The sequence below is a fragment of the Haliaeetus leucocephalus genome, unplaced genomic scaffold (genome assembly GCF_000737465.1).
Source record: "Haliaeetus leucocephalus isolate CR32 unplaced genomic scaffold, Haliaeetus_leucocephalus-4.0 Scaffold932, whole genome shotgun sequence".
Taxonomy (NCBI): Eukaryota; Metazoa; Chordata; class Aves; order Accipitriformes; family Accipitridae; genus Haliaeetus; species Haliaeetus leucocephalus.
This window is the reverse complement of record NW_010973368.1, coordinates 6,182,217-6,208,830: the sequence shown is the minus strand read 5'-3', so window position 1 is coordinate 6,208,830 and position 26,614 is coordinate 6,182,217. Positions and strand designations below refer to the sequence as shown.

Below are 26,614 nucleotides of genomic sequence, written 5' to 3'. Positions count from 1 at the left end.
CTGTTCAAAGGGGGCAGGGACATTACTAGGCCTCTAGCATTCTTAGGACTTGGAAAAGCAATTCCATTTAAGTCAGTTTATATCAGTGGATAAGGTTTGTATTCAGCTGACATTACAATAAACAAAAGGTGGAAGCACTGAAGAAGCAGTGGGGAGTTGTGGAAAGTTAAGAGACCTGCATAAGGAAGAGAAAGACAGTGTGGTGTGATGTGATGTAATGGCAAGAGAGGGGAGAAAAAACAAAGATGTAAGCTGAGACAGAAAAGGTTAAGTCAGAGCCCTGAGAATTCTTTGGGGGGAGACAGCTGCCACTGACAGCACATAAACATTCCACAGCAGAGGAGCTTCAGAAAGCACAGCGGAGGTCATTCAAAAGCGCTCCACATCTCGGAAAGCCTTTTTTAATTTAGAAGAAAAAAATCCAGACTTTGACATGAATGGTTTTTCTTTGATTTGTTTTCCAGGTCTGCAGATGAAGACAACACAGTAAAGCCTGGAAAGCACATGTGAGCTCATCTTTCTTACAGAAGCCTTGAACAGCACAGCAAGCATCTCAGTCTTAGTGAGAGGACTGTGCAGGTGTGCTACTCAAGGTGTATTTTAATAAGAAACATTGCACTCCTGGGCAGTGAAATAATTAGGCTCACTTGACTTTTCTCTTTTAAAGAGAAAGAAATTCCTCAGAAGCCATAAGATTTTAGCCCGGTACAGAAGGAGCAATGAATAAACCATTCTCATGGGATGCCAACATAGGATGTGAGATCTCAGTGTAAGAGGTCAAAGCCAAAGATCATTTTAATGAAAACCCTTGACAACTAATGAAAATGTTTCACCGGTTCAAGAAGGACTTCAAAGTGGCAGAACTGTCACAGAAGGAATAGCAGTCCAGAAATGAGTTATTAGGTGAATATACCTAGGGAAAAAGGATATTCTGCTGAAGCAAGTACTGTATCCCATTGAAAGCTTTGGATATGTATATCCATTTGTTACTACAGAATGTAATGCCATGCAGAGAAACTTCAATAAAGCATTGCAAGGGCATTGAAAAGCCTTGCCATATTAAGAAATAGCCTTGTTTATAATAAAAAGCTCTGACTGACATCCTTTTTTACTCTTACGGCAGTGGTTGAAGATGTTAGCATCCCCAGCTGTCCTCCTCACCCACAAGCCAGAGGTTATTGCTCCTGCAGCAAGGGCAACAAAGAAGACTGTGTGTCCATTGCTCCACAGCTCCATTTCAGGAACCAGCATGCAGTGTAACCTGCTCATCTAAAGGGGTTGGCACTGCAGCACAGGCTGTGACCTGAAGCAGCGCAGGCACAAGTGTATGTCCTGATCTGCCAGCTCTGCCAGGAGGCAGCTTAAAGGGGTGATCAGAGACATGTGAATGATGACCTACTAAATGGCAAAATTCAGTAAGGAAAGTCTTTGAGACCTGAACATTGAAGCTTTGCTGTCTCTTTGATTCTGCCACTGAAGTTGGCCACTTGAATTGTCTGTTCACTTTTGCCAGTTTGAACCCCAGCTACCTCTGAAGACAGCTGCAGTATAACCTCACAACCACCATGTTAATGTGGGTTCATGTGTGAACCAGTTTGTCTGAGATGGTATTTCCTGCTTCTCAGTAAGCAATGTGACAAGCTAATATGTTTTCCATAGCTAGAATGTTTTCCACTCCCTAAACAGCTAATTTAGACCTAGTTTGGACATTGCTTCACTGTTGTCCAGACCTACCTGTCTATCCTTGGCAGAAAAAAAATAAGAAAACCCAAACCACCTACTGTCTCTGTGGATGAGAACAGCTTGCACATGTTAACAAGATACACAAAGTACAGTCATGAAATGCAGATGGGGAGGATTCTCTTTAACCAGTGCACATAATTTTGCATGTCAGAAGGGGCCATTGTTGAGGTAACAGTCTTATTGAGATCATTTGACTATTCAACAACCTTTTTTTAAATAACTGATTTAGGGGTGTCCTGATGCAATGACAACTTGGTTAATTATATCCTGCTTCTGTATGGTTTTGCTTCTTGCTTCACAGCCATGTTGAAAGCATTTTTAGTTGCCATCCTAAACTACTGCTGGTTTAGCTATGCATTATTAAACAATAATTAGGTGCTAACCTACAATTAGCTATATATCTGTGATAAAAAAAAACAATCCTTGGATACAGTTTGTAAGATGCCTCAGAAAGAAATTTTGTTACTGCCTGTTTTCATTACTGTTAGCATGCACACACAGTGCTCCAGCAGATGCCACGTGATCTATCCCAGAGACTGAAGCCTTCGGTCAAGGGGATGTGAAATCCACCTATTTCCCTTGCTACAGAGCAAAGAATCACAGCTCTACACAGCAAGATTTGGCTGAAAGGACTGCTTTAGACAACTTCCTCTCCCTGGCACTATGTCAAAGGCATCAACTGGATTAAGAGTTTTCCCAAATTACACACAAGTAGGAAAGCAAATTCTGTGTCTAGAACCAGGAATGGCTGAACTGCATACAGTCTGATGCTAAAGAAGGTCAATCAAGTTAAAATTGGCATCCTGATGCTGCCATGTGGGTTACAGCTCAAATTTTACTGCTCTGTGCAAATTAGAATCACACCAGATGCATTAAAATAGAGCAGAAATGGCACCTGGAACAACATGATCCAGTTAAATGAACAATCACTACAAGCAGTGATTAGAAAAAACAGTCCCACTACAGACACCACACCAGAGTTATAGGACAGTCCACGTTTAACGTCTCCATATCTCTTCCAGGATATATGTACAACTTCCAGTATCAAGTGCTTAGGGCATGCTCTTCTTCAGTGATGTGAATTTTCTGTTATATCATTGCTTGGTGTTTTCAGAAAACAGCCATTTTCACAAACACAGCCTCCCTTCTATTATTCTATAGTTTTTAGAAGTGGCCACCAGATTTTCTTACATGACGGTTTTCAGTAAAGAAAATTTGTTTCTAGGAACAGTGAGTATGGCCATTCATGGTCACTGATATCTTTGACAATTTTGAACCAAAATTCATATTATGGTTGTTACCATCACTTTTATCTGCACATCTCAAAAAAGTAAGAAGTTTTATTTTCTAGACCCCATACTTTCATGCAAGTAAAATTGAAAAATTAATCTGTGAATGATAAAAAATAATTAAAAAAACAAGTTATTAATTCAGTTTTACTTTTGCAAAATGAAAACCAGCCCTCCCCTTTTTCAGAAAGTACTGTGGTTTTTTCTTTTAAAAGGTCTTCCTGGACAGCAAAAGGGATGAGAAATTACAGGCGTCTGGACTGACCTTTTTTTTTTTTTTAAGTCTTCGCCTTCTATGGATGAATTTGCACAAGACTGCCAAAAAATGCCCTGACTTGCACCATGATGAAGTTATGATTCAGCCCTAATCTAAATCTCCGTATAGTTCCACAGTAAAGGTATCAGTCATATAAATAATATATACTTATAGAAGGAGAGGATTTCTGGCTCAGAGAGATGTAATTAACAAGCAGATTTCTAATTTCTAGGTACATAGGTGTTTTGAGTTAATAATTCACTATTTCTCCCCACATTCTTAGTCTGAATTTATGGACCATTGCAGGTGGATGGGCTCCCGAGCTGAAAAGCTGTCAGATGCCAAGGCAATACACATGACAGGTCCTGCAAATGCAACTTGCCAGATGGAGCTTAGCTGTACCCATGGATAATAGTAATCACTCCTCTTGTCTTCTCCGTAATGTCCTATTGGAAGAAATGGGGTATGACACTACCTAACCACTGTCACCTTTCATTGCCACCACAGAAACTGCCTCTCAGCTTTAGGAGGATGAAAAAGCAAGAGAAGAACAGCTAACAACAGAAAAAAAGTTTTAAAAAAAAATAAATCCTGAAGTCCTCCTGACCTTCAGCTACTGCTGTCATTAAACCAGCTTTGAATAGAATTAAAACAGCCAGTAAATTCAAAGTGACCAAACCCAACAGAAGCAGAGGGACAGCCAGCCTGTGCCATTACCTCTCTCTGCCTCTAGAATGATCCTTGGTGTTGTAAACTGTTATTTACATTCTCTGCCTTGTTCAATCTGCAGCTCTCTCAGGGAAGGTGATGACATTGCCCTCCTTTCACCCTATTTCCCCTCTCCCAGCAGAAGCCCTGATGCCATTTAACTTTCTGATTGTCTGTCTGCCTTTGATGCCTCGTGTCCACCACTACAATACCAAGCAGGAAAGCATAAATCCCCGCCAAGAGTTGCAGCAGGAGAGCTTTCCAAACCCCACCAAAGAAGATCTGGCCTTGTGGAAGTGAGAGAGCAATTCAGACTCAGAATTTGATCCAGGGACCTAGCTGAAACTGCACAACAAACCATCATAAAAAGAGCAAGGCACAGACTGCAGGGCTGCAACTCACTCTAATTGCTACAGCATTTCCTAAGGCCAAAGTGAACATTGAGATCCTGGTCCTTAGTAATCCACAGCCAGGCTCTTGCCCTCCTTTCCAGTTCTTGCCAACTTCCTCCCTCCCTTCCCTCCAGGAATCACATGGAGCAGAAGCTAACACCATTCCATGGCCTCAGGTAACAAAGGACAAAACAACCAACTTGCAAGCATCAGACATTAGCTGAGAGGCAGCCAGAGAGACACCGAGCCTTTTCACAGCAGATTGTAAGTGGTTCTTGCTTCTTGCCAGGGCAACAAATGCTACAGCCAAGCAAGCAGAAATTTCTCTGCTGTGCTTGAGTCCATAAACAGAAGGACAACATGTGATCAGCCATCTGAGCACAATACCTCACAATTAGTCAGGTGTGGGCGTGGAAGAAGTCCTGCACAGGAGAGGCTCCCACTGCAGTAGTTCTTTGAGGCATGTACACGACACACAACCCTCCTTCTTCCCATCTATCTATCCTTTCCACCCTGGCACTCTTATTTATATCTAGCAGCTGGAAATCCTACCTGATGGCTGGTCCCCAGCACCCGCACATGGCTCTGTTACAGAGTGAGGCCAGCTGCCCTCCTGGCTCCGGAGGAAGCCCATAAGCTCTGCTGCTTAGTTCCTCCTCCGGTGCTGTTAAAGCTGAATGCCTTCAGGGACTCCAGAGGAACAGGCTGTACATTCTGACTTTCCTAGCATATCTACATTTCTAAATTTCATTCTCACAAATTGCGAAATCTCAAGACGAGACAAGCAGGTGACAGCAGCAGTCAGTCATCTGAACAACCATTGCTCACAAGCTTAAGAACAACTTCAGTTCATTACACAAGTCTGAAGTGTGACAGAGTAAACGACAATGCATTAGGCAGTGAGAGGACAACTTAAGAAGTATATGTAAACTGGGAGACATATATGGGACTAACGTGAGCGGAGGAGTTGCATATATCAGGTGTACAGAATCAGTTTTAGCTTGCTTTGCTATGAATATCTCTAATGAGGTTATGCCTATAACAATGAAACAAACCTGGGCACTGGAGACCCACGTGCTAATGTAAGTGTTAATACAAACACCCAGCATTGCTCTAGCAGAAAACAACAGGATTAACTGCTGCCTAAATGTAATCAATTGGAAGCTAAAATAATTTTGCTTAAGATTTGGACCCTAAACGTATTTGTAAGTCTTGATCCTACTCTGTGAAGGAAGAGGACATTATGCCAATATACTCACAGCAAAGAGTAATAAAACAGAGAGCCCAGGGAATACTGATCCTACCAAAAAATTCTTCTATAGTGTAGGTATCATCCCTCCTCTTTCTATATCTATCCCATTTCTTTTTTGATGTCCACCACCATCTCACCACAATAAGAGTATATTTAGGAAAATGAGTAGTCACACTTGTTAAAACAGACAGAATGCTGAAATAAGGAGAGAGGCAACATGACTCTTAATCCCAAACGAGTCTATTCCATTATTAGAGGTACTCCTTTCTGTATTCCTCTTCTCAAAGGGAAAACGAAATAAGGTGTGACCTCTTTACTGTATCTTTAAGTCTTTTTTCTTAAGATCCTAAGGAAACAAGACAATTGGAATCCATTCCTACTCACTCATAAGACAGGCCTCCTACTCAAATTTAAGTCATGCCCATTCAAAACATCCGTTTCTGTTTTTACCACAGCACAGAGTAAATTTTCTGCTCTATGCTGTACACATCTGTAGGATCAAAGTGGAACTACAAGGTCATAGTACCACTATAAAAGACTGAGGCCAAGGACCAGGCAGGGGGGAAAGGGACTACAACACCTGAGGCAATTTACAAAGTATAACCGATACTACCAGAATAGTGCCTGTAAACCTGGCTGTGAGACAGACCAAGGACCAGTGTATCCTTGTTTTACTACACAGGGAAAGTGAAGAACCATTTGGAGAGGAGGTTTGTTGACAGGTGCTGAGTAAATTGAATAGGTCTTAGTAAACAGTAGCTCCTGGTTCAGGACCTGTATTCAGCCTGCTACAGCCTCTTGGTTTTCTAGCTAAAATGCTGCAACTCCAGAGCAGCTTGGCAGCTCACCTCCTCCTGCAAAATGCCTGTGTTCCACTAGCTGTGGCCCGCGCCATTCATCTTCTTGCCATCAAATCTGCCCTCACCTCTTGCTTCCTGCTGTGTCAGTACATTAAGTTCTTCTAACAGGAGGAAAATATATTAAAGGAATAATAATAACACTGATAACAATAGTCTAAGAAATACATATTTCTTTCTCCATATTTCCCCTCATTCGATTAGTCTCCGAGCAAGAGCAGCATTAATCACTGGGGCAACAGATAAAAGATAAAGACCAATTTGAATTTTGCTGTGTGCTACTGAGTGTGTATGTGTGTGCTTAGGCAGCAGGGAGGGAGGCAGCAGGATAATCTGTCATTTTGTATATTTATGCTGCTGGAGTCAGTCAGGACTGGTTCTCCATTGTTACCACAGATTAAAATCATTCATGTCCTTATACTTTCATTGGAGGTCATCTTTCAGGAAAAAAAAAAAAAGGACATTATGACCAAGTTAAATTCAAGCTATTTGTGCAAATCTCTGTGTATGGCTTGGGCACTGAGGCTATTGCTTGGATGTTAGAAGAATACAACATATAGTAGTTTTTTCTCCTTACCTGACCTGACTTTTTTTACACTGAGTTTTCCTGTTCAAAACAGTTACTGGAAAAGAGCTGTTGCAAGTGACAGGAAGAGGTGCTTTTTAGATGATCTTAGTACAAGTGTGTAAGAGTCCAGCTCCACCTGAGTTTGAACTGCTGTGGAAGAAGCCATGAGTCCTCAGATCTCACTGCCAGCAGTTCTACTGATCTGAGTCCCTGCCAGCTTGGCAAAAAAAAAAAAAAGACTTCCCTTTATCCCTGGGGAAGATAGAGTATGGAACAAAGCAGAGATTAAGAAGTAGAAGAACAGTTACTAATCCATATGGGTACAAGTTTCTCTCTTCTCCAAACCTTTGTGCATCCAAAATAGAATTGCTAGAGCCACCAGCCTACCACCTTTAGCCATGCCACTCTCCATCTTTAAATCTTGCAGTTTCCTTCCCGTATCTCTATGAGATAGATGTATCTCATCATCTGGATCTTAGTTCCTTGTCCACACCTCAGTATTTATCCTTTCTTTATCCACTTTCATACATTTAGCCATTACAGCATTCCCAACGTTTCCTACTCTCTGTTTCGCACCTCCTAATGAACTACTGGTATTCCCTGGAAGTGTCCTTATCCACAAATCAATTTCCTTAGCACACCTGATCTGAGACACAGCAAAATGGGCAACACAGCACCAGTCTCAAAGTAATTATTAGGGAAGATGGTTCCTTCATGACTCATTATAAGGGTGAAAAGCCAACAGACCAAATTTTCTCCAAGAACACACAATAAGAAACAAGGGGAGCATTTGCATCCCATGCAATACCAAGAGAACTGAAATCCAATTTGTCACCCCTTTGCCTTTATTTTTCAGTTGAAATTTTGTGGAAACAAATTCTTATCTTTCAGAATATAATAGAAGTAATTTTGCAATCAAAATGAACAACTTCCCACCTACTCATGTGCCATCTAAGGGAGAAGAGAAAGGATTGGTGGTTGCATAGCCTGTCTTGCTAATTGCTACTTTTAAGAGCTGTACTGTGACAGACATATCTTGCAAATCAGTGACAACTCAACCCACAGATGAAAAAGAAACTAGCAGAAATCTTTCTGTATCTGCTAGTTAACACCACCATCATTCTACAGAAAACCCAAGGCACTAATTAGATGGTTTCAGAAAGCGGGTCTGTCACAACAGCATGGATGTGTTTCTAATTTCTGCACGTTCATTCAAATATGAGCTAGGAAAGTTAAGGGGTACATTCCCACCTCTCAGCCAGTCTTGTTAAAAAATTCCAAACAAATAAAATAGAACTATATGCTCTGGAAGTATTTTGGCAACATCTGCAGCTTCTAGGCATTTCCTTGAAGTATATAAATAGCAAGCAGAGCAGATATGCTATAACAAAACGTGAGCGAATCCTCCAACTATATTTGAGCTATAACAATTGATTCTACTCCATTTATTTCTAAGCACTTGCTTTTGTAGTATTGGATCTCTTCATCATATATTGTCGCTGCACAAACATCCTAGAACAACACACTTGTCCTATTCTTTCATTTGGCTTGTGATCTAATGTATGGTCAACTATTGTAGCTTTAGTTCCTGAACACTGTATTAATCAGATTTTGAAAATAATCTTCCACGTGACTTTCAAGAATCCTTTCTGGCAGGGCAAATGACATGTCTAAATAAACCAAGGGGTACCATGCCCTAAAAAAATAAAGTACATACTGATGTTTCTAAGGTTACTTTCCGAAAAAGGTATGCCTGCCTGCCTGTCTGAAGAAGGTTTCTACAGTTTTCTACAGCTGTTATTACAGCTTCTTACCCTTTTAATACTGAAAGGGTGTGCTTTTTGGTCACCTAAAATCAAACAAATACTTCAATGAGTTCTTGATCAAGATAAAAAAATTCATCAGAGAAAATCTAAAGAAGTGCTGAAGTCCTAGAAAAGTGCTAGACCAGCCCACCCTTCATATGCTGGGCCATATCTTCATTTCCAAAATTCAAAGTAGAACAGAACTGGGTACATGTGTCAAAAACACCAGTTGAGATTTTGCTGCAAGTCCCAAATGATTGTTCAGATCTGCAGATTAAAGGCAATGTAAACTCAACCTTTGTAGAAATGAATCAGCTAACTTGGGCCCTCTGTAAACTATTAGACTGAAGAAATAAAAAGACAATGTGGGTCCCAGCAGAACACACAATGGAGTGGCTGAAGTGACTACTTGACAACACTACTATATAAAAACTGGTTATCTATATTTCGAGAAATCATACTATGCATCAACTAGTGGCACACAAGTTTGCCACACACATTCAATCAAATCCCTCCCCTGGAGTCATGAAAGAGTAGTCTCCATTTGGAGCCAACAATGGTTACTAAGTTAAATGTTCAAATATCACTGGTGATAATGTCAACAAATGACAGCATACACCAGCATATGCATGAGCTGCTTTACAAATACAATGTTCTTTATTACTCTAATTGTACTTAGCAGAAATACAAGGCTGAGCTTATTTCCATCATCAGTACTTGTCGGCACTTGGGAGCGTAGGCTGGAAAAATATTACAGTAAAATCACATTCCCTTTTTGGATGAGTACTGAACTCCTGGCTCACTATGGCACTTCCAGAAGTGCAGCACACCTGTCTTCTGCAGAAAGTGAATGAAATAATGAAAATATAGGGTTATATTTTAGACTATATGAGTTTTATAGGTAATCCAAGTATCCTGAACACTAAATCAATAAATAAAATTTAAACACACCACACCACTCCCCCATCTAATGCTCAGTTAAAACTTGGAGAATATTTTTATCCTTTTCCCATACAGAACATTATCATATCATATACATGTTTCTGGCTAGGTAGCTACTACATTACATGCGAAAGATTCTGTATTTCAGTGTGCACTAAATCTATTTATATACTACATACTTGTGAAATATTTAGAGGTCGTTTAGAATAATTGAATTAATCACTCTGTAACCTACATGAACAGTAGTTTGCATGAAAATTTTCTATCCCACGTTTGGATTCTTGCTTCCACACTGCTTGCTTTCTCTGCCCAAACCACATTACCATTTAATCATCACAGAAGAGATGTGACTGTGAATAAGTAAATGCCATTTTGTGAATTTCACTGCAGCAATACAACTTTACCAACAGGACTCACTCAACAAGACTGTAGTGCAGGAGAAAGGATTTCACTCTGAAAGATGGTACAGGTTGGGGGCTTTGGTCTCTTTAAGAAAAAATAGTTGAGGAAGAAGCAGAAAAGGAGGGATAAAGCCAGACTGCGTAATTCTCAGCAGTACCAATGGGCCAATGAAATCAGTCTTTAAAGCAGAGAGTCATCAAAAGCTCTTTTTTCATTAGAGCTTTGCAGTCTTGGGATGAAAATGTCACTAGTGACTTATAAGAAGCAAAAACTAAATTAAAGGCCAATTTCTCCCCCCCCCCCCCCCCAATTTTATCTATGAGTGTAAAAGAAAGTACCTAGGCAAGACCAAGGGTTAGACAATTTTGTCTTAGCTGACAGTGAAAGTCTAATTAGACTGACAAATCTTCTGTGCTATTTTCCTTTGTGATATACACTGTAAGAAAGGACTTAGCCTGAAGCTGCACGTTATGAAAAGACATTAATCAAGATTATTGGACTCTCAATAGAAAACACAGTTAGAAGGCTGGAAAGCCTAATGGTTAAAATAAAAGGTTGAGAACCTTATTCAGAGCCATGCCAATGGGCTGGACTCTCCATATTGATAATGGGCAGATGCCCTCTTCTATTCTTTAGAGAGAATATTCTGCATATTATATATCATGCACTGTCATTCTATGGCTCTAAGGTCATAGCTGAAAACATCCACAAGTAATTTATTCTCGTCACCTCCAAGCTACAGTTTGAACAGTTTGGCAAGTGTCATTATCCTCATCTCAAGAAGTTGAGGCATGCGCTGCGTATGTAACAGAGCACACAGTTTCTGGTTCCTCATGGAGAGCGTAACCAAAGTCCATCTGTCCTCCCAGAAGGGTTCTGATCTCTTTATCACAGAAAACTGTCTGTTATTTTGGTCTTGGGACCCCATCCATCCATGTTATAGGGCAGACATATTAGGGGCCTGCCCTAGGTCAGTGGGCCCTAGGGCCTCCAGAAGCTTATCTGGAGCAGTTCTTCTTAAGGACCCATGCACTGGCTGGTATCATATCTTGGATTCACTGAACTGAACGTGTTTCGAACGGAAGACTCGTGTATCACCATGCATGCTTTTCTAGAGTGGCTTTACTTAGTAATTAACTTCAAAGATATCTTTACACAAATCATCTGAAAACTGAATGACCCAGCTGTGAACTGGACAGAACATGCCACATCAAAGCATATGGAGAGTCTCCTAAAAAGCTTTGAGCAGTGACTCACTAAATAAATTCTGAGCATAGAAGCAGCTGACATGGAAGCAGAAGCCAAGAGAATGAGCGTCACTTTAACTCCTTTTCACAGGAGTCTCCCAAACCCAGAAATCCCTGAACTACTTCACTAATAATTGAAGCTGTGCTTTAAATCAGGAAATGGGGACACGTGGGATTCCATGACCTTTAACAATTGCTAATGAAGTAACCCTGTGAGAGACATGGCAGCCTTGCAAGAATATGACGTGGCACACTACAGTGACTCTCATCTAATAGCAGCCTGCACAACATGATACTGTACCACATGCAAAAGCTAACAGGTTGTCTTTGAGGCCTTCGTAGGGTAACATGGCAAAGCAGAAGTCCCAGAGAGGATATTGTTATCACAGGAGAGGCTGGTGTGTCAGGGCCCTGAGACTGGCAGCAAGAATTTAGTACAGCACATGTCACTTCTGAGCAGACCGTACTTAAATTCAGAACAAAACCGCATGTGAGAAAGTCAAATCAGCATTTCTACTGAGGGGCAGCAGAGCACAAGCACCATTTGCGACTCACTGAAACAAACACGAAACGAAACTCCTTTTTCTCCCTTATTTTCATTTAACAGAAAAAGGTCAGCTCTTGTTGTCTTCCTTCAAGGCCTCTCTGAAGCATATTTGAATGACAGAAACATTCCTATCAGTATAGCATACAGTTGCACATCTCAACTGTTTCTCACCCAAATCCTGCCTGTCCTCCACTGATCTGAGTTTCACTGCCTTGCAGATATGTTATTATAAATTTTAAAACACAATGAAGTAATAGACATTTTAAATGCTAATATCATTGCCACAGGGTATTTCCAGTAATATTTTTCTCTTAACTCCCTTTGTCTTGGTTGTTTATCCAAGACTACATCCCATGTTTGGGATCTTCACAAATTGAAAACCATGTCATTGGTCTGTGCATATACTGTGTATTTTTAAAGCACTTCATTTTCCCAGCTCTTTTAGTCCAACTGTGCTCTAAAATACTTCTGGCAGTACTCAGACTACCTAATTGCAGCAGGTATCTTGGTGTACATTACAAACAGAAGAAATCTTTGCAGTTACCATGCTCTTCCGTACTTCCTTAACAAGTGATGGGTAAATCTAAATCCTACTGAAATTCCCCTGGATTTTGTATCACTTTGGGATTACAGACTTGATATTCTGCACAAGCTTTATATGCATTTCAAAAAGGAAAAGTTTTAGTTACTTACATATGAAAATGAGTAATACAAATAGCAAAGATTCTTCTAATACAGTAAGAATAATAATTCTTTATCCCAATTCTTGCTATTTTGCATTAGATGCTTTACTTACACTTGTATCATGCTTGGTATTTCTACAACCAGAACCCTTCTGTGCTAAGTAGTGTACACGTGCAAAAAAAAAAAGTACATTTTGAACCCACGGAGTCCACAATGTAAGCATAAAACGAGATGGATACATGGATACATAAAAATGGATAATAAACCAAAAAATGTGACAATATTAATTGGCTTCATAAACAGCTGCCTTAGACCATCACCAGCCTAACCTCTGACAACTTTTTGGCATGCATCATGATGAAAGGAGGGTTTCAATGGGATTGGAAAAATAACCTGCTGCTGCCTTGTGGATGGTACCAGGAAGCAGAAAGATTCTTATGATCAAATCTAAGAAGTCAGCAAAAAAATGCTCGAATCATGATGATCAGAATGGGGAGAGAAGAGGCTAAACTGTGAATAGCCTTGATAGTGAAGAAAAATTGTTTACTTCTGAGCAGAAAAGAGAAGAGAAAGCTGGAGCAAGGTAATAACTAACTGTATTTGTACCACTCATAGCCTTAGGTACCTATATTTTACGTTCCCCAAAGAACAAACTTGTTCTATTAGATTTTTCCACCACTTAGATCTAAAATTGTAAGCAGGCTTGACAATGGCGATGTTGAACACAAGCAAGATAAAATAACCATTAGGCATCTGAAAACCACAGCTGGAGATACTGCCCAAACAGAAAAAGACAATTTCTTCTCACTTTCACTGTACAAATAACGCAACTTAAGCTGACAGAATCAAATTCTACCAAGAGTAAGGAAGAAAGGAGAGCCATCTGTGCTGCGACAGCAATAAAATGGCCTGATATTGAAATGCAGAAAGTTGTAATGGAGGTACATATTGACCTTTATCTTTCTTTCAGTGGGTAGCATGAAGTGTCAAAGAGTTATTGCTTTAATATCAGCTGAGATGAGGCCATTTGTTGTGGTGCATGTGTATCCAGGAAATCACTGCTCTAACCATGTTTTTAGAAGCACTTTGACACTTTATTAAATCTTCTTGATGCTCTTTCAGCACACAGTGGTCTCTACAGGCGGCGTGAACTGCCACGTAGGCTAGGCAGGAAGCTTTCTCGAAGAGTTCCTCTTCAGGTAAGCCAGAATCATTTCCAGCTTGACCCAGCCCACAAAGGTCCAGTGCTACTCTCTGTTACACTCCTACAGCTAAACAGTTCTGCTGCCTTTATAAATTATGGAAAATCTCCAGTAAACTAACAAGAGCAGGATCAGGACCAGAGACTTTATTCTTCTGGAGATGTAATCATACAACGATTTTCTCTAAAATTAGAGCTAGCCACTGAGGAGAAGAAACTGTAATTCTTTCAAAGTTTATGACAGTGACCAAGCCTGGGGTAATTTCCCCTCATTTAACTGAGACTTTGTAAATTACCTCTTGGGTGTTTGAGGCTAATAACTCAATTAATCCCAGTCCTGCTGCCAACTGGGTTTACAGAGTACCAAAGGGGGCAATGTTAAACCTTGGCTTGGAATTAATTACTCTAATAGTTGTAAATTCCACTGCAGCCCGAGGTACTTCACAGAATCACAGAATGGTTGTGGTTGAAAGGGTTGTCTGGAGGTCATCCGGTCCAACCCCACCCTGCTCAAGCAGGGTCACACAGGGTCAGTTGCCCAGGACCATGTCCAGATTGCTTTTGAATATTTACAAGCATAGACACTCCACAACCTCTCCGGGCAACCTGTGCCAGTGCTCAGTCACCCTCACAGTAAAAAAGCGTTTCCTGATGTTTAGAGGGAAACTCCTGTGTTTCAGTTTGTGTCCATTGCCTCTGGTCCTGTCACTGGGCACCACTTTCATCTTTACACCCTTCCTTCGGGTATTTGTATACAATGATAAGATCCCCCCTGAGCCTTCTCTTCTCCAGGCTGAACAGTCCCAGCTCTCCCAGCGTTTTCTCACAGGAGAGATGCTCAAGTCCCTTAACCAACTTGGAGACCCTTTGCTGGACTCTCTCCAGTAGCTCTCTCTTTTGTACTGAGGAGCCCAGAACTGGACACAATAATCCAGCTGTGGCCTGACCTCCTACACAATTAAGAGGATGATTTTTGTGTTTTCTTATCCTAAGTGATCAGGACTAGATAAAAAATAAAGAGAATCGTCATATATATACAAACACAATCAATAACTGATTAAAACTTCTGAAGCAGTTAGAAAGCAAGCATACAACTTGCATGATCACAGATTTCAAAGTCCTTGATTTCATTAAGGTCTTTTGTCCCAAGCAGCAGAAATTGTTTCAGGGAAGCAGATGGAATAATTCAAATTTTTTCTCCAACTAGACAACAATATACCTTTCTCTGGAGGTTTAATAAAGGCACACTCTGATCAATAATCACTCACCAGTATCTCAGCCAGTGTATTCTGGCTGCCACACAAGTGGTTCCAAAACCACTGCATTTTTAGGTCTGAAAACACTACATTGGCACAATTAAGCCAGAACATCTGTAATCCATTTTTTTTTGTAGAAATGATTTTTACAAATGACATTGGAACCACTCTATGTTGGAACATCTACATTTTGCAAGAAACTGATCTTGATAGTATTCCTTTAAAATTTTCTACAGGAAGGCTATAAAAGGAAAATGATAAATGGCTCTACCTGGAAGTAATGCTCCATTGCTTTTCTCCCCATTATGAACTTCACTGTTGCAGCAGTATCTACTGTCATAATAATAAATAACCATACACTCACCCCCCATTAAGCTTTGTAACTCCTTAGGAATACATTTCCCTACATATGGAACTGCAGAAACAGAGTTAAAATCACGTTCTCATTCACGTTGGGGCAATCCTACTTACATAAATAGGGTTGCACTAGGAGAGGAGGAAAATCTGTCCCCATTATCACATACATGTGCCATAATAATTCATCCAGCTGTTTGTTCAGCAACACATAAGGGCATTTTGTGGTGATTTACCCTATATAACATTATTAAATAGTTACATAGAACATGAGTCAGAGATCAGGGTTCCCATGAATTTACAAGTGAGCAGTGAAACAAAAGACTAATTAAGAATCCCAGAAAATGTAGAAGACTAATTGACTCACCTGGATGCTGGGTGGCGAACGATTTTTTCGAGTTGTAGTGGTGGCCATCGTAGTTGTGGTTTCCATGACTGTAGTAGACATTTCTGGTGGCACAGAGGTTGTGGGTGTTGTTCCCAAGATGGAAGGGACTTCCCCAACGAGTCGGACACTTCCATTGATTTTAATGTTGGGATTGTTCTCTGCTGCCATGTTCAGCACTTTCAAGCCATTGTAATAGAGACCGGAGAGCTGGCCTTGGAAGAGACGCCCTCTGTCCTTCCCTCCTATGGCTATTTGCGCCTGGGTGTTGAAGATCGTTAACTGTCGTCCTAGTGAAGGGGGGGTGAATAATATTATTGCCAGACATTTCCTTCACTTTGCATCTTACATTGAGTCCTGGCTAGAAATGACAGACAACAAAGAAGTAGATTCATTCTTGGTAGTGTTTATGATGACTGTAGAAATACAGTATGGAAAGGTACTGCCTAAAGTTCATTAATAAGGAAGATTAGCCTGAAAGCAAGAACAGCTAAAACTGAACCTCGTACTTCAGCATCCACTCACACATCAAAACTCTGGAGGAGCTTTGACTCAGTCAGAAATTTGAACCCACTCTTCTAGAGTTGGACTCATTTTAAACTACAAATAAGGCTTCAATATGTGGCTATTTATCTACTATTAATTCAGATTGCAGTACCTGTCAAGCTTTAGCTCATAAATAAACTTTCTATTTTGACTGGTCAAAGGATGGTATTAACTCATAAAGCCACTTTTTATAATGCAAAGTTTTAAGGGGTGGCTTGAGGACAGTGAAACATCAGATAAAATTGATGGTGATACAACGATTGTGTAGGAATCTAAAGACAGGATTAGTCATGATCTTCCACCTGTAAATTTTGTGTTGTGAAGGCTCACAAATCTAAAACCAAGAAACACCAAATGTAAACATTTGTGATGTCTCTGAAAGAGCAAAGCTTTTGAAATAGTGAGGATAACTTAGTGCTTCAGATGGTTAAGGCCCAGAATGCCTTACATGTGACTCTCCTCTTACAGACAGTGAAATTCAAATGTAGGCAGGTTAAGTGATTTACTCAAGATCACACCTTGAGTGTTACGAGTGGTCTAATATCATATGTAATGAAAAATATATTTATTAAAAATAAATCTAGTAACAATTGCCAATTCACCTATTTTTGCAGGACACTTAAATCACATTCAGCCTGGACTGCTCTATAAATACTGCTTATGTCCCAGGCTGCACTAGGTTGACTATATTAAGAAATTAATTGCTTCATGCAGTGCAAAGGCAGTGCCTTTAATTTCACTGTTCCTCAGAAGATTAGGGGCATGCCACCTGGAATCTGTTGAATTAACAGACAACCAGACTGGGCAGAGCTCAGAAGGGTTATCAATGCAGCATCAAGTCAATCATCATTCAAATATCTACTGCCTGTTCCCAATTTAATGAAGTTTGCAACACATGTCCCCATCCCATTCCCGCTCCCCAGTTCTCACTCACCACTTCCTCTCTCTAGTCAACCCTGATGAGAGGTACAAAATGCCACCATGTAGCAAAGCAGAGCCTATAATGCACTGCTCATTCCTTCACAGCCAGTGGTTAGAGTAGATGAAAATACGAGGGGGAGCTCACCAATTTTGGTGGTCGTCGTGACGGGTCTCGAAGTCAAGTGGTGATGCGGTGTTGCATCATCTTATGGTGACAGGATGAACCATGGGGAAAAGAATGGGGACAAGAGAAGAAATGTATCTGAAAGGAGTTCCTGTCCCCAAAGAGGGCCCTAGCTAACTAAGCAAAAGTTTACGGAGAGGTGTAACATATGGACATGTGGAGGCGGGCTGCACATCCCTTGTGCTCTTCACCCACAGATTTGTAAATGAAACACTAGGACTTGATCAGGGTGGAGTAACTGCATTGATGAAGAAATGAGAAATAAAAATGGAGGGTATCCTTCCCCTGGAAAGTGTTGAAACACCTGATGCGATATTCTGCATCTCAGGAGGTTTTAAACTTACCAGAGGCAACGTATGTCCATTAATACATCAACAAACATGCACTGAAGCCACACATCCTCAGCATGTAAAAACAGAGCCTTTCCTCTTGTCTATGAGGAAAATAGTATCCAATAACAGCATCTGTCAAAATATTCAGCCCTCTCAGCCCAGCTCCTCTCTGAGCTAGAGGAAATGGCACTGTACACTGTAGAAGGCCAAACTCTTGTCCTCAGAGTTTGCTTTTCTTTGTCCTGTTGTGCTTTAGATATTTTAACGGATATGCTGTCAGTTCTTTATTACACCATTTTCCCTTCTTCTCACACATTCCCTCCCTCTAGCACTATATTTCTTTCCATTCTGTCCCTGCCCCTACATACCCAGACATTTCACTTGCTACTGTTCCCTCCTTCCCACCTCACTCATGATAGAGTGCCAAAAGGTAGAGGTGAGATGAGTAAAGAATAGGGAGTTATTTCACTAATCTTGAGATGTTATCCCTGAAAATGGAGGGAAGGTACTGACCATTCAAAGTTTTTCCATTTCCATTCCTTTCTCCTCTTGAATCAATACTGTATCTTTTTCCATCTTTTACCAAAGGGGAAAAGGGGTGGGCGATGATGAGGAAGGAGAATTGTTGCTGTTCCAGCTAGGAGAGCTCTCCAAGCCAGGTTAGAAAAGGGGTCCCTCACATTTACTGAAGGATTACAACTCTCCCCAGCATGTCATCTATTCTAACCCAAGCTCACAGCACAGCTTTAGACATGTCTGTCATAACTCTTGCTTTACTTTCAAGAATGAGGAGATAGTATATTAAGGCTGAAAAAAAGATCATGTCTCCATTTCTGGGCCTTCATCTGCATCTTCTAACACTGAAAGAAAGTGTACACCAAGGAGGTGGCACCACTCCGGTAAAAAAGGAACTTTGATTGTGTGTTTTGGGGTCTTCCTTGTTTGTTAAGTGGTCTTCCAATCCAGGATTCATGTGCTGCACCATATGGTTAATGCTGGAGACAGCACTGGTACTAGAACTGTGTTTGCTAAAAGAACAGTCACTTGTTGGAATCACCTACAACCTGTCATTCCTCATTCTTCACTTTACAATAGTGTACATGTGCATGAATAAAGACAACAGGGAAATGCATATGGAATGAGAGAAAACTGTTGAGAGAATACACACTTAATTCTACCACCATAGCTCTCTTCTAATCATTCTTTTGATGACATAGATCTGAAGCCCTTACTTCCCCTAAGTAAAATTTATTTGGCCACTGAATTTTACTGAGGAACTGTTTACTTTAGTCAATTCTACTAGGTGTGTAAAAGGGTTGCAGACTTACAGTCCTTATCCACAGAGAACTCTTCCTACTGCTATTTTAGTGTCATACTGGAGAAAGATGATGAGCACATTTTAAGTTTCTCAGGTGTTTTGTAAATGTTCTGAATAGTTCAAGCTCTCGTTTCTTTGTTTGCTCTCTCATTGACTTCTTCATTTGGAAAACTGAACACCAATTAAAAATATCACAGAGAAATCTTAGTGAAGTGTAACTTTTCTGTAACACTAGGAGAGATTTTGGGCCTGATTTTGCAAATCCTAATTCACACTAATAATTCTTGCTTCAAAAGTACAGTCACTCACATCCACAAGACTTCACATGTAAGTAAGAGAGATTTCAAGAATTAAGGACTTCCAGGATCAGTCCATTTGATGAGATGCTTCTGGGTCTTTATTAGCTCATCCAATTGCAGAATAGCTAACATCTGTGCCTTAGCAGACACCATGTACTCTCCTAAGGAAATCTGCTGGGTTTATGACTACTTAATTTGAACAATTTAGGACTAATATTTCTTTTTTTACTCACGTACATAATCTCAGTGAAGTTAATAGTGTTTAATGTTTTCTTATTACTCATACAATTTACGATTGTAAACCTGGGCTCTTCTTAGAAGTATTTGAAACCAATTTATAAAATTAAAAAAAACCCCAAACCCAGTTAACGATACCGCTTCAGAAAGATGTTTTATTATATTTGTTTTCCAAGAATGAACTATTTCATTATTATGAATAATGTAACAGTGGTACCACAGGAAGACCAAATCTATGGGATTAAAAAATGTCAAGTGAAAAGTGTTTCATCTTACCTCACTCAAGCCAAGAACTCATATGGGCAAGACAGCTATTCTGTATGCTGTCTCTTTGATTAATCTATCTATTCCTCCATCCATCAGTTCATCTTGTTCCAATTTGATAGCAAGCTACCCTTTCACTCATCATCTTTATAAAGTCTTTTGACAGAAGGTTTTCATGTTACATTAATTGTTGGATGGATGACCAGATGGATGAGCAGGTTGGTGAACAGCTAGGTAAATTATTCATTCTTATTATTTTTTAATTTGAGTGGTACCCAAGTTGCTGAAAATGTCTATCTATTTCAGAATGAAGGAACAAAGCTATGTTGTCTCAGGTGTTACACTGCACGATGACATTCCCTAACACAAAGTGTGAAGACTGAATTTCCTTTCACTTTAGTAAAAACTTGGCTCTACCCTTGCAGCCTAAAAACATTCAGTGCTTTGAGAGTGTCTGAATGCTCAAATATTGTCTCTTTTAGACCCTACTGCATGTGTGATTGTCTTTTAACAAAGCATCAATATCCACAAAAGGTAGACTTCAGTTCAAAACTTCAGGATGGCTTACAAATGAAAGTGCCTTGGCATGCTCATAAGCTCAAACTTGGAGAAGCAGTGACATAAAATAAAAGATTTGGTAGAAAACCAAAAAGGAAAAAAAAACAAACCAAAACCACAAAAGAAAACAAAGGTGGGTTTCTCAAGCACATGAACTGCATCAAGGAATTAGACATGCATCTGTTTTAACAAAATTGAGGCAATCATTGTTTTTAGTGTTAAAGGGACTTTAGCAATTCAAACTTACCAAAATTATCCTCTTTTTAGTGTTAAGCTTTATTTATTTGTTTTAGTTTGATCTTGTAAATTAACAGGGCAGCCCACTGAGACTCAATAAGCATTTTCTGTATACTTTTATCTTAAAATTTATTTACAATTTAGCTGAATTAACTGTTCCATAAAACCCTGGTAGTCAAAAAATATTTCTGTTTTAGTTACACTAATATTTTTGTCTTACTTTCACAAATACTTTAGCTTTAGTCACAAACATTACACCATTGTAGACCAAACCTGAAAAGTGGGCAACAGTGTCAGCTCTCATTGAAGTCAATGGGAACTGAGCATGCACAACACTTTGCAGGATCAGACCCTTCACATAAAAATATTTTGAGTGTAGTTAGCCAAATCCTTCATGACCTTAATTTAATTCATACTGGCTGAATCAGTTTAATTTAGCTGAGGACAGAAGTTTGAAATGGAACATAAGTTATATTTTTCCAATCCTTCAAAACATTGGTTTTCCCTCATGGAAAATTTGTTAACAACCATAATATAAGTCAGCACAGAAAATGCAAGATATGAGTTCAAAGGTCACCCCCTTTTATCAGCAGTACTTTCTTAAAAGGAAACAAGAGAAGATCATGTTCTGCTTTTTCTAGACTTCAAGGTAAGGATTTAGTTACAGTGATTTTTTTTTTTTTTTTTTTAAATACACAGTTAGTATAGAGGGAGAAGATCTTCCTGACTTAAGCTCTACTGTATTACCAAGAGCCCAGTCCAAACCCTGCTGAAACCAGTAAGAGTTATTCTGTTACCTTCAACAGAACCTTGGATTGGGCTCTACATCCAAGACTTTTTTTCCCCCTCCAAATTCCTAATAAAAAAACATTTCTGTTTGGACACAAGTCCCATTTCAACAGGTCATGGAGTGTATGCAGAACTCTCACTCAAGGCAACCGGATTTATGCATGTTAACAAGTCTTTTGCTAAACTGAGGCCAATTATGCCAGGAAAACCCACAAAATTAAGTAGCACTGCCTGAGATTAAGTTAGGGAAGAATTTGACCCATAACTTGGACAAATGTATCATTTGAGTGTTCAAACTGTACTCCAGACATAGCATAAAAGTGACAGAACAATCATCTTTCTCTGTCTCCCTTACTATAGTTTAAATGAAAATGTTAAAAAATGTTTTCTTTACAACATTTTTTAAAATCGTTTAATTATCTTAATACAATTAGGAAATACATAGCCATAGTGGCTAATTAGACTAATGAGAAAAAAGAAACTTACAGGAAATGGTTTAACAAGTAGGTTTGAAAATTTTTTAAGAAAACTTTGATAATAAAGATATAAATGTAGTTTAAAAACAAATCAAAATAGGTAAATCATGCAGTGGTTAAATTGCCATAATACATGTTGTTGCTCTTCACTCTTCTTCGTTCTGTTTTTTTTTAGAAAATGTCTCCTGAATTTTTGCTTGTTTGTTTGTCATTACTATGATAGCAATCTTAGAATTTCGTCCCTTTAACTGCATTTTAATAGCAATGTATTATAGCATGATTTATCAACATACGGCAGGTGGAAGCTGACACAAATTATAATGAAAATTAAAACAGTCATTTATGCAGCAGGCGATTATCATTTAAGAAACATTTATTTGCAGGCTTTAAAAATGAGGGTTTAGAATCAAATGGGTTTAAAATGAAAGTTTTAATGACTGTTACCTTTTTCCTGCAGCCACTCCTCTACGGGCCGGTTATATTTGAAGGGGATTTTCTGTTTTACCATTTGGAACCGTTCACTATCAGTGTTGCCTTTAAAGTTTAAAAAACAGCTTAAAAACAATCTGAAAAGTCAATGAAATAGTTAAAACATCCTAGAATTTTTGGGTTTTTTTATGACCTTATTTAGCTATAAATAAATAAGTGTGTGTGTACATATGTATTTGAAAAGAGAGAGATTTATCTTTAGTAAAGTGGAGAATAGTTATACATCCAATTGCCTGAGGTTCTGGAAGGTCGAAGGAGTTAAATCCTATGAAAAAGATATCTCAGATTCTCCTCAGAGTATGTGTTTATCCAAATTGGTTAGAAGGCACGTGTAATTTGTCTGGGACGTGAGACCTTGAATGAACTCAGTGCCATGAGTTAAAACATTTTGATCAGACTCTACATCTGATTGCACAAGGACATGGCACAATACGTCAGTCACACAAACACACAGAGTACTAGTACTTTGATAAACCTTCCTGCAGTAGTAAAAGACACATGTTAGGACTAGAAACCCCGTAAACAGAAAAAAAGGAAGGAAGAAATTATAAGGAATCTATGCTGAAAGGATGTAATGGGAGTAGTTTTAAAAAAACTAAGAGTGGGAAGATAGATAGAAAAAAAGGGAAGTAAAATTTAAAAAGAGGGCGAGCTGTTCATTAAGGATATGTGAAGGCTTGTGTCCAGTTACCAAAGACTTGGGCCTGTTGCCAGAAAACAGAAGCTTATAAACTAATTTAAATGAAAGCAGAAATAATTACCTAACATGTAAATTCTGGCAAGTGCACTTCCATTGTTCCGTGTTGATGGATAATAGAATTATCCAGTAAAGTGTGTTATGGAGGAAAGCTCTTATCACTCGTGCAGTACAGAGAGGAATAGGATTCACATAAAGTCTTTGTCCAAATTCCCTGGCTACTGAAAAATTGTACAAGTCAGATGGGTTGGGCCAACTGCTAGCAGAAAGGAGCATCTCAGTTTGATGGTGTTAGGAGTGACAGTAAACAAGTGCCATCATTCTGCTTTTTCATTTTCTTCAGCTGTAGTCACTTTCTGACTCATTCTAGTTTTTGCTTCCTGTATTATTTTTATAAAAAATCTTCAGTCAGATAGGCATAAAAAGAGTGCATCTTTTACAAACTTCATTATAATACTGTAGAAAACGAGAGTAAGCCCCCACCTTACTGAAGTAATGCTACTATAAACAGAAGTTCAGTAGGTCAGTAGTGCTCCAATACATGTTTTGAATAAATGGCAGTCCAAGAGTCAGCAACTGCTCTGCACAATTTGCAGTACTGCTTTTAAAATCCCATGTACAAATAACCTAAGGTGGCTTCATATTTGTTTGACTTTCTGAAACAGATGCTTGAATCTTTTTTCAATGTAAAGACACACCGAGGAAAAAAATGTATATCACTAACAGCTGGCAAGATGCTCCACCCAGTCAATAGCAGACACTTTCATACTGCAAGCAATATGACTGGTAAATCTCATGTGTTCAATAAACCTTACTGTGTAACTGTTGCTCAGAAATGCTGCCACTCTGTATGAGGTACCTGCTGACCATGGCTATCCTCTCCAGCATCATCTTGTTACTGCTGACTTTCTGGAACAGGTGAGAGGCACTATAGCAACACACTGGCTATAATCCCACAAGGATTCACATGTAATAAAGCATGGACCTAATCTTAAGGGGTACTTGTGAAAATCATCATCTGTGTCTCTTTAAGTCCAGCTGTAAGGAAAACAGTGATTTGGGTTAATATTGCCAACTATAATGATGAACATTTAGGAGCCTTGCTGCTTATTTGGGGCAACAGGTAAAACAAAGCAAAAACATGTAAGAGCAGCTTTACTGGCCTGATTCCTTATCACCTTCCTGGAAAGTCATCTACTTTTTTCCTTCCGTGTAACAGATCCATTGTGGGAAACTGTTATTTCCCATTGTAGAAAGATCTAATTAAGCACTAGCTGACACACACTGATGTACCAGTTTCTCTGTCCCACCACATATGCCTGCCATGTACAGGCAGGTTACTTGGATAAACTAGAAGGAAAAGATAAAATATTGGAAACACACTCTGCCAGTCATTTATTAAATAATATTAAACAATGTACCATGGTGGCTGAGAGTCACTCACAGACATTGTTATCTTTAAGTAGATTCCCAGCTCTCATAATTCAAATCAGCATGACCAAAAACTACCAATAGTCAGTTCTGTATTTCTATAAATACAGATTCATAAACATAAAATTTGAATCATGTTCAGTGCAGGATCTAAGAAAAAAAATTGATAAAGAGCAGCTGAGGTAATATAAACACCAAAAACAAACAAAAAAACCACCTAAAGCTAAACGACAGAAATATTAACAAAACAATAATTTTTGATCTTTTTATTAATAATAAGCTGATGACTATTGTAGGCTGGGCTCATGCAGGTAATTTGTTTTCCCAGTTTATTAACCTAAAAGATAGGTCCCTTTCCTGCAAGTTCTCCCACTTGTTTAAGCTTAGGGGAAGTTCACACTCACAGGATATGGAAGCAGACCTGCTGGTTTGGGGAGAACAGAAATAAAAGTAATTAAGTCACCACAAAATTTTTTTTTTTTTTTTTAAGATCAGTTAGCAAAGCATTCTGCTTATCCATTAGACCTTTTCTCAACACACTAATTCATGGTCTCCTTCATCAAACCAGCTAAATCTCATAAAGTATATCATTGAATTTATGCATCTCCTTCAGGATATTTTTGATCTGTTGCAGTGTGCCTATTTTTCTCTGTGTAAGAAAGAAGGACTAGGACCTGAAAGACTCTTAGGAGGTGTTTCAGTGGGACTTAAAGACCTAAATTTCTCTGTGAACTCCTAAATTTCCCTGTCAACCCAGAATTGAACACTTACAGAGAGTCTACTACTACATCTATATCGCATGTGATATAGAAAGATATGATTTCAGTAGAAATGGAGATTATTCCCCACTTTATAGAGTATGTTCTGAGTAAGAACTTCTGGTTAGATGAGTACATTGAAATCTTAATATTGATGGTCGAGAACATTTTCTATAGGGCCAAAGAAATTCTATAACACACTTTACTCAGAACAAAAAACTCCACTGGCTTCATTCGGTATGTACATAAGCAACCTTTAACTGGCGACAATGAGATTTTTTTCAGAATAAAGAATGATCCACAACAGTCCATAGGAACATGAGTCAGCCAGCGGCTGGCATGGAGCACTTCTTCCTCTGTGCGGAGGGCTGACCGTAGAAAGGAAAAAATGTTGTGGATTGAAATTTCTCATAAGTAGGGCATCTGACAAGAACAGGCCAGCAAGACTAAGGTAAAAAGGAAGTGGGACAATGAAAGAACACATAACAGGGAAAAATGGGTTTCTTAAAATACAGTCCTAGACCTTCAAGAAAGCCAGAAATGACAACTATTCCCCACTACATCTTTAAAGACTTTTTAAAAAAAATCAGGTTTAATTTAGTTTTAATATTATTCTTATTAGGCAGATATATTCAGCAAGATTAAAATACATATAAAAATCATACCTTTAAAAGCTATGAAAAATTGAAGGACATTAGAAAATTGAAATAGGTTTAAATTGCAACATTAGTACCTGATCTATTCTGTTTTGTTTTGTTTTTAAATTTTATTTCAGACATTAGTAAGAATGATTTTTAAAAACATGTGCATGAGAATGTGTTCACTGATATACCCAGTTATAACATTGAGTTAAAGAACAAGTTTTCCATTGTTAACCGCTTGGGATAGTCATTAAGTATCAATAAAACCATACAATTATTGAATTAATATTGACTTTGAGTTGTGCTTTAAAAAAATAAACACAGCATTTTATATGAGAGTTCAAAAAGGAATTATCATGGTTTGCAACACGAAGTAACATAAGTTCAGCATGAAGTAAGCTCATTGGACCTCTGACAGCTGAGCCATGATGTGATTAAGGGGGATCCTTGTCCATCTTCATGCACAGAAACTTTCAGTAACAATCCTTTTGTGACCTCAATGCAATGCCTTTCTAACGCTGAATGATAAACATGTTCAAACAATCCCTT

At 39.0% G+C, this 26,614-nt stretch overlaps 1 protein-coding gene across 9 annotated transcripts in view; it reads right to left on the bottom strand.

The window, feature by feature from the left end:
* The window catches only part of NRXN3 (neurexin 3), a 984,457-nt gene that overhangs the window by 94,447 nt on the left and 863,396 nt on the right, over positions 1–26,614 (bottom strand). For 3 of the 9 annotated variants that reach the window (XM_010583780.1, XM_010583782.1, XM_010583783.1), the window contains 2 exons: positions 22,494–22,583; positions 15,871–16,178 (listed from right to left, as the gene is read on the bottom strand). In XM_010583780.1, the coding sequence (XP_010582082.1) occupies positions 15,871–16,178; positions 22,494–22,583 (398 nt within the window). Of the gene's footprint in view, positions 1–11,247; positions 11,251–15,866; positions 16,179–22,493; positions 22,584–26,614 lie in introns of all 9 variants that reach the window. The other 6 variants (XM_010583789.1, XM_010583784.1, XM_010583786.1 and 3 more) reach the window with 5 other exon arrangements.